At 42.4% G+C, this 18390-nt stretch overlaps 1 protein-coding gene and 2 long non-coding RNA genes across 3 annotated transcripts in view; 2 read left to right on the top strand and 1 right to left on the bottom strand.

Annotated features, from left to right (window-relative positions):
- Positions 1-8496, top strand: part of LOC125123085 (uncharacterized) — a 25674-nt gene extending 17178 nt beyond the window's left edge. The window contains exons 3-5 of the long non-coding RNA XR_007133974.1: positions 4450-4754; positions 5228-5450; positions 6965-8496. This is a non-coding gene — a long non-coding RNA (uncharacterized LOC125123085). The remainder of the gene's footprint in view (positions 1-4449; positions 4755-5227; positions 5451-6964) is intronic.
- On the bottom strand, positions 4682-9124 carry FAM240A (family with sequence similarity 240 member A). Its single transcript, XM_047772274.1, has 3 exons — positions 8951-9124; positions 8723-8868; positions 4682-4980 (listed from the first exon to the last, which is right to left on the bottom strand). Exons 2-3 carry the CDS (start codon positions 8863-8865, stop codon positions 4878-4880), a joined length of 246 nt encoding a protein of 81 aa, XP_047628230.1. The 5' UTR covers positions 8866-8868; positions 8951-9124; the 3' UTR covers positions 4682-4877.
- On the top strand, positions 8716-18390 carry LOC125123090 (uncharacterized). The gene is made up of 5 exons (XR_007133976.1): positions 8716-8915; positions 12723-13026; positions 15848-16173; positions 16994-17147; positions 17942-18390. It is a non-coding gene; the product is annotated as an uncharacterized LOC125123090 (long non-coding RNA).

Genomic DNA, 18390 nt, shown 5'->3' with positions numbered 1-18390 from the left:
CTCTGTCTTTATGCCAGTACCACACTGTTTTGATAATTTTAGCTTTGTAGAAAATTTTGAAATGAGCAAGTGTGAGACCTCCAACTTTGTTCTTCTTTTTCAAGATTATTTTGGTTATTTGGAGTCCCTTGAGATTCCATATGAATTTTAGGACAGGTTTTTCTGTTTCTGTAAAAAAAATATCATTAGGACTTTAATAGGATTGCATCGAATCTGTAGGTTGCTTTGGGTAGTATCGACATCTTAATATTAAATGTTTTAATCCATAAACATGGAATGTCTTTCCATTTATTTGTTTCTTAATTTCTTTCAGCAATGTTTTGTAGTTTTCAATGTACAAGTCTTTTTGCCTCTTAGGTTAAGTTAATTCCTAAGTATTTCATTATTTTTGATGCTATTACAAGTAGAATTGTTTTCATAATCCTTTTCAAATTGTTCATAGTTGGTTTATTAGAAATGCAACTGATTTTTGCATGTTTGTTTTGTGTACTGCAACCTGTCTGAATTCATTTATTATTAGTTCTAACAGTTTCTTTTGTATGTGTGTGTAATCTTTCTTTCTTTTTTTTTTTTTTTTTGCCTTTTTGTCTCTTTGTCTTTTTCCAGGACCACAGCAGCATATGGAGGTTCCCAGACTAGGGGTCTAGTCAGAGCTGTTGCTGCTGGCCTACAGCCAGAGCCACAGCAATGCGGGATCTGAGCCGCGCCTGCGACCTACACCACAGCTCACGGCAATGCAGGATCCTTAACCCACTGAGCGAGGCAAGGGATCGAACCCTCGTGGTTCCTAGTTGGATTCGTTAATCACTGAGCCACAACAGGAACTCCTATGTGTGTGTAGTCTTTAGATTTACCTGTATATAAGATCGTGCCATCTGTGAACAAAGTTATTTCCTTTGTCTTACCTAATTGCTCTGGCTAGATCTCTAGTACTCTGTTTAGTAGAAGTGGTGAAAGTATGCATTCTCTCCATTTGGGGCTCCAATGATACACATTTTAGACATTTTATTATTGTTCCACAGGTCCTGTCACTCTGTTCCTTTTTTTTTTTTTTAAAGAAAACTATTTTCTCTTTCTTGTTCAAATTAGATAATTTTATTAACTATCTACAACTTTACTGATCTTTTTCTCTGTATTTTCCATCCTGCTATTGAGCTCATCCAGTGTTATTTTTGTTGTTTGTTTACTTTGGTTATTGTAGCTTTCATTTCTAAAAGTCCATTTGGCTCTTCTTCCTATCTTTTATTTCTTTGCTGATATTTTTTACTTTTCCCATTTGTTTAAAGAGTGCTTGAAATTGCTTATTGAAGCACTTATATAACTGCTTTAAAAAACCTTTATGTTGAAACCATAATTTCAACACCTATGCCATCTCAGTACTGGTGTCTTGTGATTATCCTTGAGGTTATCTTGGCTCTTGGTGTGAGTAATTTTGAACTGTATCCTGGACATTTTGAGTACAATGTTAAGAGACTCTCTTTCCTTTTTAATGTATCTGTTTTATCAGGAAGCCCATCTGTTTATGTTAAGGATACACATCCTGGCCCAGTTTTGTGGGCTGTGTCTGAAATGTCAATTACTCCTCAAAGCCTTTTGTGGACTGCAGCATGTGGATTTCCCACCAGCCAATTTGAAACCTGGGCAGTATTCTACACCATGGTTCCACTCCCAAAGTTTTCTGTGTTGATCTGGGTCAGTTTTGTAAGTGGGATGTGTCCAGGACTTTATATACAGATTTAAAGCATCTCATTCTGCTATGGACTGAATTGTGTCCCCTCCTCAATTTATGTGTTGAAGCCTCAACCCTTAACCTGATCGTTTTTGGAAATGAGGTCTTTGGAAGGTAATTAGGTTTAGATAAGATCATGCAGGTAGGGTCCTCATTTTGGGATTAGTGTCCTTAAAAGAAAGACACCAGAGAGCTTGGTCTTTCCCTCACTTTCTCCATTTCTCTCCTTCTTTCTCCTCATGCCCTGTGAGGACACAGTGAGAAGCAGCCATCTACTAGACAGGAAGGAGATCTCTCCAGAAACCAAATGTGCTGCCGATTGGGTCTTGGACTTCAAGCCTCTAGTAACCATGAGAAAAGGCACTCATGCTTCTCTCTTCCCATCTCTCCCACAGTCCCTGCTGCCAGTGCACTGAGGACCTGTTGGCCTCAGTGCAGTGTAGGCCTTCTTGCCTCTTGGGAGACATCTGCTGAAGCTCCTACTGGCCTCCCTACCTCTGTCCTCCCACCTTTCTGTGCAAAGTAATCCTCCTGAACCATGGCCATTATGGCACTCCCCTGGCCAACACCCTTCAGTGGCTTCCTGTGCTCTTGGGAAAAGCCCAGATTCTCAGGCAGCAAGGTCCTTATGCAGATTTCTGCAGATTTAGTTCTTGCTACACTTTCTCCTCACTCCCCTTTCAGCTTAGCTAAATGTATTCCCTCAAAGTACACAGAACCTAAGCCCCGAATCTCACCTTCACTGGATCATGCTTACTTGGGCTTAACTAGTCTGTTCTGTTTTTTTCTTTTTTTCTTTTTTTTTAAGAATAGTTCTAGGGGGAGTTCCTGTTGTGGCTCAGTAGTGAATGAATCTGACTAGGAATGATGATGTCACGGATTCAATCCCGGGCCTTGCTCAGTGGGTTAAGGATCTGGAGTTGCTGTGAGCTGTGGTGTAGGTTGAAGACATGGCTCAGATCCCCCACTGCTGTGGCTGGGGCGTAGGCCAGTGGCTATAGCTCCAATTAGACCCCTAGCCTGGGAACCTCCATAAGCCTCGGGTACGGCCCTAGAAAAGACAAAAAAAAAAAAAAAGAATAGTCCTGGGGGTTCATGTTTATTTGTGTTTGATCCAGAGCCCTGCCCAAGGGCAAGGGCACAGCTCTGAGTGGTGGGCAGGAAAACCAGTATCTTACTCCCCACTGAATTCAGTCTCTGTTACTCCACCAACCCAAACCGCTCCCATCCCACCGTAGTCCACCAAAGAAGGTAAAATGGCTCAAGGACACATTGTGCTGCCCCCTCAACAGTCTGAGTGTCAGACTCAGAGAGTGGGACGTATTTGAAGTTCTGCCCATTAGTTCTACAACAAGAAATAAGCAGTGGCCGAGACAGGAACAAAGATGCTGGCGGTTGTGCATCTTGCTAGGTCTTTATAGCTGTAACTAGAGTGTTCTTAAGAAGCCCTTCCTAGGCCAGAGTGGGTTCCCATCTCAGGTGGGCACTTTTGCCTGCTGTGGCTCCCAGTGCTATTGAGTCCCTCACTCTTATTGCCTTGGCTTTTCCACCATCTTCCTGATATTGTAGCCTCCAGAGCCATCACTTCTGGTTTTCTCTGCTCTATTTGGTTGTATAGCACAGTGCCTGGCATGTGGTGAATGAGTAAATGCACCACAAATCATCACCTGTATTTTCTGCCTCACTCAACTGCATTTAGATTCCAGCAGCAGTATTTTGCATTTCATGATGCCTTTGCTTCTGAGAGTCTCTTAGCCTGTGAGCCTTGTCTTTTCTTCTTCCTCTAATTAATTCCTAAATCCCTCCTATACCCAACAAAAATTCCTCTTTTATCAAAATACACTCAAATGAATCTGATTTGGATTCATAGTTTATTAATTGAATTGAATCCCAGATTGAATGAGAGACCATAGCAGAAAGGAGGCCTCTGGGGTCTGTTTCCTGGATCATATAATTGTGGGCCCTGAGGAAGCTCTCCCATCTGGGCTCCTTTGGCCGTGGGTGGAAGCACTATGTGGCACACCAGAGCATTCAGAGGACTGGAAAATCATACTTGCCACAGTTCAGAACTGCCTGGGCGGTGCTCTGTGTTTGCTGGTAACATTGCCCCCTGAGTGTATAAGGCTTTGCAGGTGCTACCTACAACCATCATGTACATAAATCTCTCTGCTCCTTTGGTCTGGTTGGAAGGAAACTGTTGCCCTGGGCCTAGTTACAGTTTGCACTTTTAGAAGCAGGACCTGAGAGATAGCTAGGCAGTGACAGTGGTATTTTAAAGTCCAGAATCTGTGACAGGTACTTTGTTAGGGTTGCCAGATATACTTTAGCTGATCTAGCAGAGAGCTAGCTAGTGCCAACATGTGGAGATTTAAAACAAAGCAATAAAGGAGTTTCCTGGTAGCTCAGTGGGTTAAAGATCTGGCATTGTCACTGCTGGGTCTCAGCTGTGGTACAGATTCAGTCCCTGGCCCAGAAACTTCTACATGCCTTGGGCATGGCCAAAAAAATAGATAAAATAAAGCCGTAAAATGAAGAACTTGCATACCACAATGGCATGGCAACCAAGTTTTATTAAAATTATCCTGATCTTATTGAATGGTTCTATTTCAAAATGTTTTTGAATAAGCCACTTAAGTTCATGTGAAGAAAAAATATTAGATCAATTAATTTGTAAACCTTATTTTAATGACTATTTACAATATTTTTATTTCTGCATATAGGTGCATTTTTCTTCTCATGAGAAGAAAACAAGAGAAAGGATTACATAATGCTGTTTCCTAGAAATGCGGAGCAATACTACTGTGCAGTGTTTCAAGTATGACCATGAAGATTGTCCCCCCTCATGTGCTTAGAATTTTCAAATATTGGGATTTCAAAAATAGAAGATAATTATATGGAAATAAACTATGGTGTATGGAGCTTTGGTGTTAAGTAACCTCATCTTTAGAGACATTGGGGATAATATCCTGGCCTCCATGCTGACTTGGCTAATAATTCCCACCTAGTGATGGGGAAGGATTCACAGGTAAATCCCCTCCCAGGTGGGGGAAACAATGGTATGGGATCTGTTTGGGAGTAGCAAAGGGAGTAAGGGATTTGCACTGGTTTCTCCTGGCAGAGTGACCTCAGTAGTTTGTATTCTTTTGTGTCAGTGAAGCTCTTGGCCAACATTTGCCCGCTTTTCTGTCTCATCTGGATTGTTCCGTAGTCTCAGCTTTGTTTCCAGTTTCTGCTTCCATTCTTCTCTGAGCCTAAAAATAGAAACAAAACACACACAAATGGAGCATTCATCTCCATGGCTTTTGGTTCAGGGAAGCTTCCTTCCCTTTTATTCTGAAGAGGAGTATGTGTGTGTGTGTGTGTATGTGTGTTCAGATTTTTCAAATATATACAGAGGACTTGCACATTTAAATATATACATATTTGAACTCTCATGTTCATCTAGTATTCTAAATTCTCTGAACTTTCCTTTAAAAGTGCAATATCTTTAAAATATAGGAGGAAAAAAGCCCTATCAATCTGGAATTGGTTACCCAGCAAAGGTATCTTTCAGAAACGGAGGTGAAGTAAAGTTGTTTTCAGATGTGCAAAATCTGAAAGAACGCATCACTAGCAGACTGTTACTACATGACATGTTAAAAGAAGTTCTTCAAGCAAATGGAAAATGACACCACCTGGAAATCTTTACAGTGGGATAAAGAACACCTGGAAAGGCAGCTATGTATGTGCATATTAATACTACTTTTTTTCTTACTATTTAAGTCTCCCTTTAAAGAAAAACCAGGAAGTTCCCTTGTGGTGAAGCAGGTTAAGGATCCAGTGTTGCCGAAGCTGTGGCACAGGTTGCAGCTGCAGTAAGGGTTTGATCCCTTGCCTGGGAAATTCCGCATATCACAGGCATGGCCAAAAAATAAAAAAGATAATAAGTGATTCAAAGCAAAACTGTTAATGATGTAATGTGGGCTTTATAATATATGTGGAAGTCAAATTGTGTTTTATGCAATATCACAAAGGCTGGGAGGAGAGAATAGGACTATATGATTGTAAGATTCTGACCCTCTGCAGGAAATGATGTGATAAATTTACAAGGTATATATATATATATACACACACATCCCAAAGCAACCACTAAAATAACACACAAAGACATAGTTTAAAAGCCAACAGAGGAGGTTCCTTTGTGGCGCAGCTGGTTAAGAATCCAATGTTGTCACTGCAGTGGCTTGGGTTGCTGCTATGGCACAGGTTCAATCCCTGACCTGGGAACTTCCACATGCCATGCGTGTGACCAAAAAAAAAAAAAAAGTCAACAGAGGAGATAAAGTGAAATAAAAAATATGTAATTAATCCAAAAGAAGGTGTAAAAAGAAAGGGAATAAAGAACAGATGAGAGAAATAGGAGACAAATAGCAAGATACTAGATTTAAACCCAATTGTATCAATTAATGTTAATGATATAAATAATCCAATTGAAATGCAAAGGTTGACAGATTGGATTTAAACATATCCAAATATATGTTGCTTATAAGAAACTGACTTTAAATACGAAGACACAAATAGGTTAAAAGTAAAAAATAAATAGGAAAATATCCCATCTTAACTCTAATCAAAACTGAAGTGGTTACGCTAACATTAGACAAGGTAGAGTTCATAACAAATAATATTACCAAAGAGAAAGAGGGTTATTTTGTAATAAAGGGGTTAATTCATCTAGAAGATATAATAATCCTAAACATTTATGTACCTAATACAGAGCTTCAAAATACATGAAACAAAATATTATAGAACTGGAAAGAGAAATAGAGAAATTTATAATTATAACTGAAGTTTTTTTTTTTTTTTTGGCTTTTTAGGACCTCATCAGCGGCATATGGAAGTTCCCACGTTAGGGGTTGAATTGGAGCTACGGCTGCCGGCCTACACCACAGCCACAGCAACACCAGATCCAAGCTGCATCTGCAACTTACACCACAGCTCACGGCAACACCAGATCCCTGGCCCACTGAGCGAGGCCAGGGATCGAACCCACATCCTCATAGGTACCATTCGGATTCGTTTCTGCTGTGCTATAGTGGGAACTCCCTTATAATTCAAGATTTTGATACCCATATTTCAACATAAAACAAGTAAACAAGAAGTCAATAAGAATATAATTGAACAACACTATCAACACTATCAACTGTTCCCCACTAATTGAAGACAGTAACTCCCTAACATCCCTCTTACTTCTCTTAGTGTCTGTTTCTCTACGATGAAAATAACAAGGAGGAAACGGAGGCACAGAGAGACTTGCTCTTCCTTTGACATCTCGATGCTGCTATATTCAAACCTGGATTAAGTGTGAGTAAGTCAGAGGGAGGGGAACTGACATTTGGGGGCCAGCCTTGGGCCCTGCCCCATGCTGTGTGCCTTTTCTTATGTGAGCCTCAGGACAGCCTAATGAACCAGGACTGTCTTCTCCAATTATGAAGGGACAATGTGGAGTAGTGGTGAGGAGCAGAGATCCTCTGGAGCCAGGCGACCCGGGACCAAATCAGAAGAAATAGGAGAAGGATAAATAGGAAGTTGGAGTCTTGCCACCCGACAAGCATCTTTTTTGCAGTCATTTGTTATGTGTGTAGACAGAGACTGCACACATATATTTTAATGTTTTAACAAAGCACAGTTTTCTTCAGAGCCCATTTGGTTCACCCCTTGGCTTACTCCTTGCTTGGAGCAAGGGTTTTGCATCATCCTCAGGCCAGTTTTACTCCACTTCGGGCCTTCTATGGACTCCCCCATGGAACACACACTTGTCCCAGGACTCAGTGTGGCCTCTGGTGTGCAGTATGCTGAGTGGCCTGGCCTGGGAGGAGGAAGATGGAAGGGACTGCAGAAATGACTGGCCACATGACTCAGTTCTCTGAGAATCCCTGGACAAGATGCCCTACTCAATACTTCAGTGCGGAGGACAGCTTGCTTTTACTTGCCTGTGGCCAGGAATATGGCTGAGCAGGTGTCTACACATGGAATAGCCTGGGTTTTCCTCTAGGGCTCAGGATGGGGTGTTGGAAGGCAAACAGTGGGTTTAACTCTTGTGAGTTAATTCATATTCTCATCCCAGCAACCATGGACTAAGTTTGGAGTCATGGGCTCTGCTTTTGGGCCAGCACGCACCTGTGCCACCACCCTCTGGCCACACACTAGCTGTGTTAGTGAACAGACAGCATCTGGGCTGTTCCCTGCGAGGGGATGGAGAACTGAGCCTTTTCTTGTGGCCTGTGGGTGACTCCCTGCAGCCACTAGGAGGCAGTATGTAAGAGGGTGGTGCTGTGCCACTATTTCCACAGAGACTGCAACCCTGGTTTGCTCATGTGAGTTACTGCTCTCCACTGACTCACTCGGCTAGAACAGGGATGCACAACAGAGTGCTGAAAGCCCGTTGGCCCTCCTCCCAGAACCATGCAGGACATCCTGTGTCTTTACCCAAACAAGTACTGAGAATTGGTCACTGTCTCCTTTGCTTGCTCTTCTTGGATACATCTGCTGACCTGCTCCCTAAATTTAGTGTAACCCTCACGCACTAGAAATGGTGACAGAGAGGAGAGAGTTTTCTGTTTATAGAGATAAGAACTAGAGTATACATTTGTTAACTTCAAAGAATTTTAAAAGTTACTGCCTATAACCATGGATGGTGACAGGACTCCATGCATAGAAAATTAAAATAATTTTGTCCTCTAGGATGCCTATCTGGCATTTTTCTGAAATAAATTTGGCTTTTAAAAACAGGCAAGCAAAGGTGATTATGATATGCCCATGTTGGTTTATGGATCATAGCTCTGATGGGGGGGGCATGTTGCTGGTGGGAGAGGCTATGTGTGGTGGGAAGAGGGTGTATGGAGATTTTCTACTTTCTGCTCAGTTTTGCTGTGAACCTAAAACTGCTCTAAAAATTAATCTATTTTAAAATTAATTAATTTTAAAACGTTTAAAAATTTTAAGCGAGCCACGTACTTTCTCAGTGCACTTCTACCCAGGCGATGTTCTTCTGACTCTCGGTAGTAAGTCTGCTTGCCAATTTCCCTTTCCCAAAAGCGTTTGAGCTCGTGACAGGTGTTCCGGCAGAAGACCTCTCGGCGGACGTACTGATTGTTCATCCCCTGAAAAAGAAGATATCAGCTGAACCCTCATAGAAGGACTTTGGAAGGTACAGACTGTTTGAATCCAGACCCTGCCGTTTACCTGAGGGGACCCGAGTCAGGCACAGAACCTCACGAGAAGGATACAGTGGTTTGTTGATGGGTTACAGAGGTGTGACTGCAGAAGCTCCCTGCTGGAGCATGGCATGTCATAGGCACCCTGGCAAGTGCCCTCTATCCTTCCTTCCTCCTCACAGAAGAATGGCTTCTCAGCTTTTTATCAGCAGGTGGTGTGTGCCAGGCACTTTATGCCCAGGTCTCTTTAGCTATCACCACATCCCCTTCCTCATTTTATAGATGAGACATTTGAGAAGTGACAGAACTTGTGCGTGGTCCCACAACCATAAGTGGCATAAGGCAGGCTGTGTATTCTGAATGTTTTCAAGCCCTTTACTTTACTAAAAAGGTTTGTCGCAGATAATGGTCCCAATGTCTGACACATCCAAGCAACCAACTTGGAGGTGTGCGCATGTGTGCGTGTGTGCGTGTGTGCGTGTTTGTCCCTGTGTATGTGTGGATGCTTGTGTATGGAGTCATACATGTCAGACTCTCAAGAATACTCACTTTTTTACATGAAGAGACCCATTCCGAACTCCCAGACCTCAGTGGGTCCAGCAGACAGGTCAAAATCACAGGCTGGAGGGTGAAAGTGGGTGTGGGGAAAGGCTAAGGCTACTGCAAATGTCCAGGGAGAGTCTATGACCAGGTGATAGAAGCAAGGGTAATGAAGAGTGGATGGATTCACAGGGATTCTGGAGGTGGTAAGCTACATGTGGAACGTGAAGGTGAAGGATGTCAGTGGAGGTGCCCTGGCTGTGCGTGTGCAAATGTGGGCCACCTGGGAGGAGGGCTGCAGAGAGGGACCTTGAGCAGTGCTGGACAGTTTGAGTTGCCTGGGTGCTGACGTCCAAGGGGAAATACTGAAGTCAGGAATCAGCATGAGGGTCTGGATCACAGCTCTCTCAGAAAGACTGAGCGAGCAGTGGGCATGGTGGGAGTAGAGAGGGGTTCGAAGCCAGGTGTTCACTCCAGACCTGTTCATCCATTCACTTGATGCACCTTCTATTTGATGATAGATTCTCCAGGCCTCAGTTTCCTCATCTTTAAAATTTCTCTGAAGATTAAATTTGATCACGAATATGAAAGTGTTTTGCAGTTTATAAAGTTCTGAATAAATATAACTTTTGTAGTTCTAAAACCTCAAATTTGTATAGGGTATAGTACTATAATTAACAATAAGTAATCATCACAACTGCCCCAACTTTCTTTATAGAGGCAGGAGATAATTCTACTTCTCTTCTCTATTCTTTCTGGATCCATGTCTTTTGACCTTGACTGACCTTGAAATCACTTGGGGAGATTTACAAAAAACTGATGCCAGGGCTCCCTCCCCAGGGAGTCTGATTTCATCAGCCTGGGATGTAGCCTGGGCATCAGGATTTTTTAAAGCTTCCCCTGTAATTTTAACATGCAGCCAAAGACAGTCTCTGATCCTGTCCTCTTGTGTGATGGTCACGTCTGAGTTCAGAGCTGGCCTCTGGGAGGCTGAGGTGGTAAGGGCTGGGCATAGGGATGTCACAAGCAGAGCCATTGTGTAGTGTAAGCACTATTTCCCATTTTGCCTGTAAGAAAGTTGAGTAGCAATTTGACTTTATGACTTTATCGAGGGCATGCAGCGGGTAAGTGGGGCAGCTGTCATATTCAGGGCCCAGACCCCATCCACTGCCCCCAGCTGTCCCCTAAGGAAGAATAAAGTGACTTTCTTACCTCCTGGAAGTGCTCAGTGATCTCATACTTTCCTGACAGACTAGTGAGATCCAACTGACTTTTCAGTAAGCCCACAGAGCAGAGTTTTTAGGAAACAGCGATTATCCTATGTTTTATTTAAATATATTAAAGCATGTACTGGTGCTCAAAAAAAAATTTTTTTTTTTTGTCTTTTTGCCTTTTCTAGGGCCACTCCTGTGGCACATGGAGGTTCCCAGGCTAGGGGTCTAATGAGAGCCGTAGCCACCAGCCTACACCAGAGCCACAGCAACGCAGGATCCGAGCTGCGTCTGCAACCTACACCACAGCTCACGGCAACGCCGGATCCTTAACCCACTGAGCAAGGCCAGGGATCGAACCCTCAACCTCATGGTTCCTAGTCGGATTCGTTAACCACTGAGCCACCACGGGAACTCCAAAAAGTTTTTTGTTGAATTGAATAAATTCCCCACCCCCCACCCCCGCAGCTTCCAAGTTATCTTTATCCCGAAGAGCTGGCCTGGAAGTGGCTGTGATCCCTTTGGCAGTGCTTCAGGCATTGAGGGGAAGGTCTGTGGGGCCAGCGAGGGGCACCCTGGAGTCACCTGGCCTGGTCTAAGGACCTTAGGGTGTTTTCTTGGGGCAGCAATGTGGAGGATGAGGGGTAGGAGCACCCAGGGTGCATAAAGTGGACCATGCATAGGCTTGTGGTGAGAGCCCCACAGAAGCAGCGTGGCAGAAGCAGATGGGGTGGCCTGGGGTCAGGTGGGAGAGAGGACTGACTGCAAAGGGGCCTGGGGGAATTTACAGGGTTGTGGAAATATTCTCTATCTTGTTTCTCATGGTGGCTGCACAACTGTATACAATTGCCAAAACTTTCCAAACTATATACTTAAAACAGGTGAATTTTAGTTTACATAAGTAATTCCTCAATAAACATAGAGAAAAAAATGTCTTCTATCCTTGGACAAGAGATATATCCAACTTCCCAGGCTTTAACCTCCTGGGAGACTCAGCATCTCATTGTTAAGGTGTAGCCCATTCCTTCATTGATAATAGACCTTTCTAGAAGCATTTGTGTTTTGGTTTTCTGGCTTCCAAAATGAGGACAGGTGCACTACCTGGCAGAAATGTGACGAGGGAGATATCAATAGTTGGAAAGCCCTTTGGAAACTTGGGATTGTCCTTGATAAATAAACAGTTCTATTCCTCTGTATCTGCTCAGCCAAGAATGCCATCCACCAGACTGCACTCCTATTCCAACTGTGAACTTTACTTCCCAAAATTAATTAGTGCTTAAAGAGAACAGTAGCATGTGGCACCTTCACAGAGTTCGCTCAAGATATATTGAAACTTTTACCATCTGTGAGGCATGTATACTGCATAAGAGGATGACTGATGTTAATGAGTCAGCTGAAATAAAGGCACATTTGTCCATGGTGAGTGCTGATTGCTGTACCAACCAGTTAATTTCCCAAGTCTCTAGTTACTCAGTAAACCCAAACTGAGGGATGTGAGAGTTGTTTTTGTTTTTTTTTTTAAAGAATTTTGGCTTATACCATTATTCCTGTGACTCCCGGCTAGTGTGACTCACTCACATCCCAGCCCACCATGTGTGCTGTCAATATACTTCTTGCATATTCATCACCTCATAAGAGCAACTATTTTGTGGTTATTTTTCACATTTCAAATATCATGAGGATCATGGCTTGAAATAGATTTCCAGTTCCAGATAAAAGGGAAGATACATACTCTACCCTGTCTCTCCAAGGAATGCATCTCTAAAGCCTGGATAGAACGCTCAATGCAGCTATTTGTGGACTTTGAGAAGTAAGCAGTAGCAGATAGATTGGAGAAGAAGAACAGAAGTCTAATTACGATTGAATTGTGCTAAGTTTTCTGTTTGTATTTTAGTATCCCCATTTTAGACTCAAGGCAACAGGAAACCCAGAAGTAGAAACGTGGACAAAGAGAACTCCAAGAAGCCCTTTGATTCTGGGGAGGAAGGAGACTCCTAATACTCAGGGCCTGAGGGAATTCACTTGTTTTCCTTTTTTCTATTCTTTCAGGTCTCCAGGAAATTCCAAAGTGAGGGAGGTTTGGCAGCAATAATGGAACTGACTGACAACAGAGCCTGCAGAGACACAAAACCTGAGGGTAGCAAAACTTGGTCTGATGGAGGAGCTGAGATTGTACCAAGTGGAGGGGACCCTTGCTGCTTTTCTCTCTCTGTCCTCTCATCCTGTGTCCCCAGATGTGATTGCAGCCACCAGAAGTGCACGGCAGAGCAGGTAACCAAAGCCTCAAGTTTCTGGCCAAAGGACTGAAAAAGGAGAGTTCAGAGGATTGGAAATAACCAAGGATACCATGGAGGTGGGTGGATCTTAGGAAAGAGACTCCTTAAAAATTGCTCATGAGTTCCTAGGCTGGCCTTTCGGCTGAGCATTTGTGGATCTGATCCCAAAGAGCAGAACTTGGTAGAGAGGAAATCACCACAGAGTTCTTCTAATGATGATGAGAAACATCGTTAGCCAACTAGATCTAAGTATAATTTATAGATAGATCTCCATCCAATGACGACTGAATACAGACTTAAGTGTACATGAAGCAAATCAAAAAAATTTCCAAAAGTAGTGAGTATAGCAAAAATGTAGGATATGAGTTTAATGTACAGAAATTAGTATATGCTACCAATGGACAATTGGAAATTGCAATTAAAATCACAATACCAGGAATTCTGGTCATGGCTCAGTGGTAATGAACCCAACTAGTATCCATGAGGATGCGGATTCCATCCCTGACCTTGCTAAGTGAGTTAAGGATCCAGTGTTGTCATGAGCTGTGATGTAGGTCACAGAAGCAGTTCGCATCCTGCATTGCTCTGGCTGTGGAGTAGGCCAGCAGCTACAGCTCCGATTCAACCCCTAGCCTGGGAACTTCTGAGTGCCATGGATGCAGCCCTAAGAAGCAAAAACAAACAAACAAACAAACAAAAAAAACGAAAAAGACAAACAAGTGCACTATACCATTAACAGTAACTCCCCCAAATTAAATACTTAGGTATAGATCAAACATATACAAAATATGGTTGCTAAAAACTATAAAATGGTGATGAATGAAATAAAAGAAAATTTCAATAAGTGGAGAGACATATCGTGTTAATGGATTGGAAGACAATATAGCAGACACAGCAGTTCTCCCAAAATTAATCTATAGATTTATTGCAACTCTAATAAAAATCCAAATTGGATTTTTTTATATATAAAGACAAACTGATTGTAATATTTATATGGAAAGGCAAAAGAAGTAGAGTTACTAAAATACTCTTGAAAATGAAGAATGAAGTTGAAGGAATTACACTATCTAATTTAAAACTTGCCACAAAGCTGCAATAGTGAAGACATGTGGTGTTGGCAAAAGGAAAGACACATCACAGATGTCTCAACAGGCAGCGTTGGAACAACAGGCTACCAATATGCAAAAAAAAAGAGAAGAGCCTAAACTCCACAGCTTATACAAAAATTAACTCAAAAGGATTATAGATCTAATGTAAAATGTGAAACCATAAAGATTTTAAGAGAAAACATAGGAGAAGTTTTTTTTGTGGCTTGGCGCTAGAAAAAGAACAGAAGTCAATTACGATTGAATTGTGCTAAGTTTTCTGTTTGTATTTTAGTATCTCCAGTTTAGACTCAAGGCAACAGGAAACCCAGAAGTAGAAACATGACACCAAAAGCACAATCCATAAAAGGAATTAATAAATCAGGCTTCATCAACATTAAAAAGTTTTGCTCTGCAAAAGGGAATGAAAGAACAAGATACAAACTGAGAAAAAACATTCGCAGATCACATATACAATAAAGGACTTGTGTCCAGAATTTATGAAAAACTCTGAAAACAATGAGAGGAAGCGAGGACCCAGTTAAAAAACAGGCAAAACACTTTAGCAGACACTTCACCATAGAGGATGCATAGATATCACATAAATGCATGAAAAGTTGTTGAACATCATTAGCCACTAGGGAAATACAAATTAAATGAAAAGTACAAAGGTATCACTACATCTTTATAAGAATGGCATATATATATATATGTGTGTGTGTGTGATGAAATTGTTCACACACACACATATATATACTATACACACACACACACACACACACACACACACACACTAACAGCTGCTAGAGAGGAGAGGTGTGGGGCAGTTGGAACCCTCATACATGATAACTTATAGAGCTAAACATCTTCCCACCATATGACCCAGCAATCCCATTCCTATATTTAGCCTAGAGAAATGCAAACTTGTGTTCTAGCAAAAAGCTGTACACAGTTCTATTTGTAATTGCCCAAAAGAAGAGACAACCAACAGTCTTTCAATGTGTGAATAATTGTTGAACATCCATAGAATAGAACACTGTGCCGCAATAAGAAGGAACATACTATTGATACTTTCAACAACTTAGATGAATCTCAAAGGCATTTATGCTGAGCGGAAGAAGCCAATCTCAATAGACTATATATCCTCTAAGATTCCATTTATATGACATTCTCGAAAAGACAAAGCTTTAATAATTGCCTGGGGTTGGAGGTAGGGGGAGAATATAACTGCAAAGCCATAACATGAGGAAATTTGTTGTGTGTATGTGTGTGTGATGAAATTGTTCTGTGTCCTGATTGTGATGTTGGTTACACAGAGCTGAATGTGTGATCGATTCATAGAACTGAGCACACCACAGAAGAGTCATTTTGCTCTATGTTAATATAAAAATTAAAATTTAAAAATAGACCAGAAATAGTTTTAGTAAAATGTATTTTGACTTTTTGCTGATTTGATAAGATTCAATCACTGAGAAGTCTAAAGGCTATTTTCCATCCCTGAAACACCACTGAAGTCCACTCCTCAATTGTCACGTGAACCAGCAGCACCTGGGAGTTGTTATGAATGCAAAATTTATCAAAATCAAAACCAAAATCTACATTTAACGATCCCCTAGATCATTTACATGCATAGGAAAATTTAAGAAGCTCTGCTTCAAAATTACCAAGACCAGAATTTAGTACATCCTCTTAAGCATCAGTCTTCTGAGGAGCCCATTACGGCTGAGCGTCTCTGTTTGAAACTTCCTGAGGGTATTTGTTCCTCCAGGGGTTTTAGCCTCTCTCCTTCAATACGCTCTGTTTTTCTTTACAGGAATTCATCTTATCAGAGCCTTGGTACATGAACACTGGCACTGATTTTTGGCTTTCTCACAGAGTTCAACTTGTTTTGAATGTATCACTTAAATTTACAAAGTAGAGAAAACCCTTATTAAGATTTTTAGATCATTCTCAAGCAGATACAAGTGAGAATTCAGAAGGAAAGGTGAACCCCAGTGGCTGAAAAAGACAGTAACAAGGAGTATACCTATCACTTCCCCCAAGAGGTGCAAGATGAACTTCCATCCCAGGCACACCCGAGTTCAACATCCTTTACCTTTGAAATGAATCTGCTGCTGTCTTGAGAGGACGGTAAAGAGGGTGAGTATTGCAGCTCTAGGGGTTGCAAAGGCCACGGCCTTTTCCTGAAATCTCAGGGCCTCAACCCTTTATATGTGGAGTTGAGATATTTCAGAAATGCCTCAACCTTTCAAGGTTACAGGCACCAAATTAGTAGCAGAATCACAGAGATTTCATTCCAGGGATACGGTGACCTCCCTCCTGGTGAAAAATAGCCCCTCTTGCCTGTTTCCCCCACCCACCCCAGGGCAGGGGAGCTTCTGCTCTGGCAGGCCCTGAAAGGACCATGACTTGGCTAGAACCAAAGTTATTATTCAGATCATGCTCTGGCTTATCCTGCTGTGCATCAGGCACAGCTGCCCTCTGCCCTTCAGAGGGTGAACGAGCCTGGAAAGTGTGACAAGTCACACTTTGGGGTCACTTTACAGGATGACTTAGAGAGGCGTGTTGCCCTTTGGAGCCACTAATCTACACAGGGAGCTTGGTGATGACATTTCACAGTTTTCTTAGTTCCCCTCCAGCGGGAGCAAGAACTGGACACCAATGACCAGTAAAGGTATTAAATGGAGAAGGGCTTCTCAGTTGAAAGGGGCCTTCAAGCCATTTCAAGCTTCTTGAAATGGCTTGTTCTTAGGTTAAATGCTTCATATGGTCCCTGTCTGAAAACAGTCAGTTATCATCAGACCCTGCTAGACTACTAATAAGCATGTTTGTAACTTAGCTACGTGAGTTTTTCAGGGCCAAGTTGAAACCTCCATTGCAAAATCTGAGGGCCATGAAGCAAGGTGGAATAGCAGATGTTGAATCTGCAGAGGTGTTTTAATAAGCTTTCTCCCCCCAGTGTGACTGCCTAGTGGAGCAGCAGAACCAGAACATGCAGTGGAGGTTTTTGCATCAGGGAAAGAGGGAGGCAGACTTGGAAGGCACTCTTCAAAGCATCAGCTATTCAAAATGATAGCAAGAACAGTGCTGATACCACTGGACCATATATACAGGTAAAAATACCCATTTTGCTTTTAGTGTTCTGCCGAAACATGTCATATACAAACAGAAAGAGTAAGGTTAAAAAAGCTGGTAAAGTATTTCAGCTGTCATACCCTTTTCCTCTGTGGATTTAAATCCACTATGGGGAGTTCCCGTCGTGGCGCAGTGGTTAACGAATCCGACTAGGAACCATGAGGTTGCGGGTTCGGTCCCTGCCCTTGCTCGGTGGGTTAAGGATCCGGCGTTGCCGTGAGCTGTGGTGTAGGTTGCAGACGCGGCTCGGATCCCGCGTTGCTGTGGCTCTGGTGTGGGCCGGTGGCTACAGCTCCGATTGGACCCCTAGCCTGGGAACCTCCATATGCTGCGGGAGCGGCCCAAAGAAATAGCAAAAAAAAAAAAAAAAAAAAATCCACTATGGATTTAATCCACAGTGGAACAATTTTTTTTTTTTGTCTTTTTGCCTTTTCTAGGGCCGCTTCCGTGGCATATGGAGATTCCCAGGCTAACGGTCTAATCGGAGCCGTAGCCACCAGCCTAAGCCAGAGCCACAGCAACTCGGGATCCGAGCCACATCTGCAGCCTACGCCACAGCTCACGGCCACGCCGGATCCTTAACCCACTGAGCAAGGCCAGGGATCGAACCCGCAACCTCATGGTTCCTAGTCGGTTTCGTTGACCACTGCGCCACGACGGGAACTCCCGCAGTGGAACAATATTTAAAAGGTGAAAATTTTACTTGAAAGATTTTCTTCACTGACATGCTAAATGCTGGGGTAACATTTTTTTTTTTCGGCTGTGCTTGCAGCTTATGGAAATTCCCTGGCCAGGGATCAAACCTGTGCCACAGCGATCCAAGCCAATGCAGTGACAATTCTGGAACCCAAACAGCTGTACCATAGGAGAACTCCAATGGGAAAACATTTTTGATTACAAGAGTTTCCTCAAATTTTTTTGAAGCCATCATCAAGTCCTTTAAGAAAAAAACTTATCCAATTAAGCTTCTGAAGTGTTGCTACTTTCCCTGTGCTCACAAGTGATCTGAAAACCTACTTAATCCCCTAGCATGGAATTTCACAGCCTCCATAATTTGTTTATTTCAAAGGACAAACATTTGTGATCTTCCTAATTTGATTGAATTTTTTTTTTTCATTTTAGGGCCACATCCTCGGCATATGGAAGTTCCCAGGCTAGAGGTAGAAATGAGAGCTATAACAGCTAGCCTACACCACAGCCACAGTAACTTGGGATCCGAGC

This window comes from Phacochoerus africanus, chromosome 1 (genome assembly GCF_016906955.1).
Source record: "Phacochoerus africanus isolate WHEZ1 chromosome 1, ROS_Pafr_v1, whole genome shotgun sequence".
Taxonomy (NCBI): Eukaryota; Metazoa; Chordata; class Mammalia; order Artiodactyla; family Suidae; genus Phacochoerus; species Phacochoerus africanus.
This window is presented reverse-complemented; position numbering and strand designations above follow the sequence as displayed.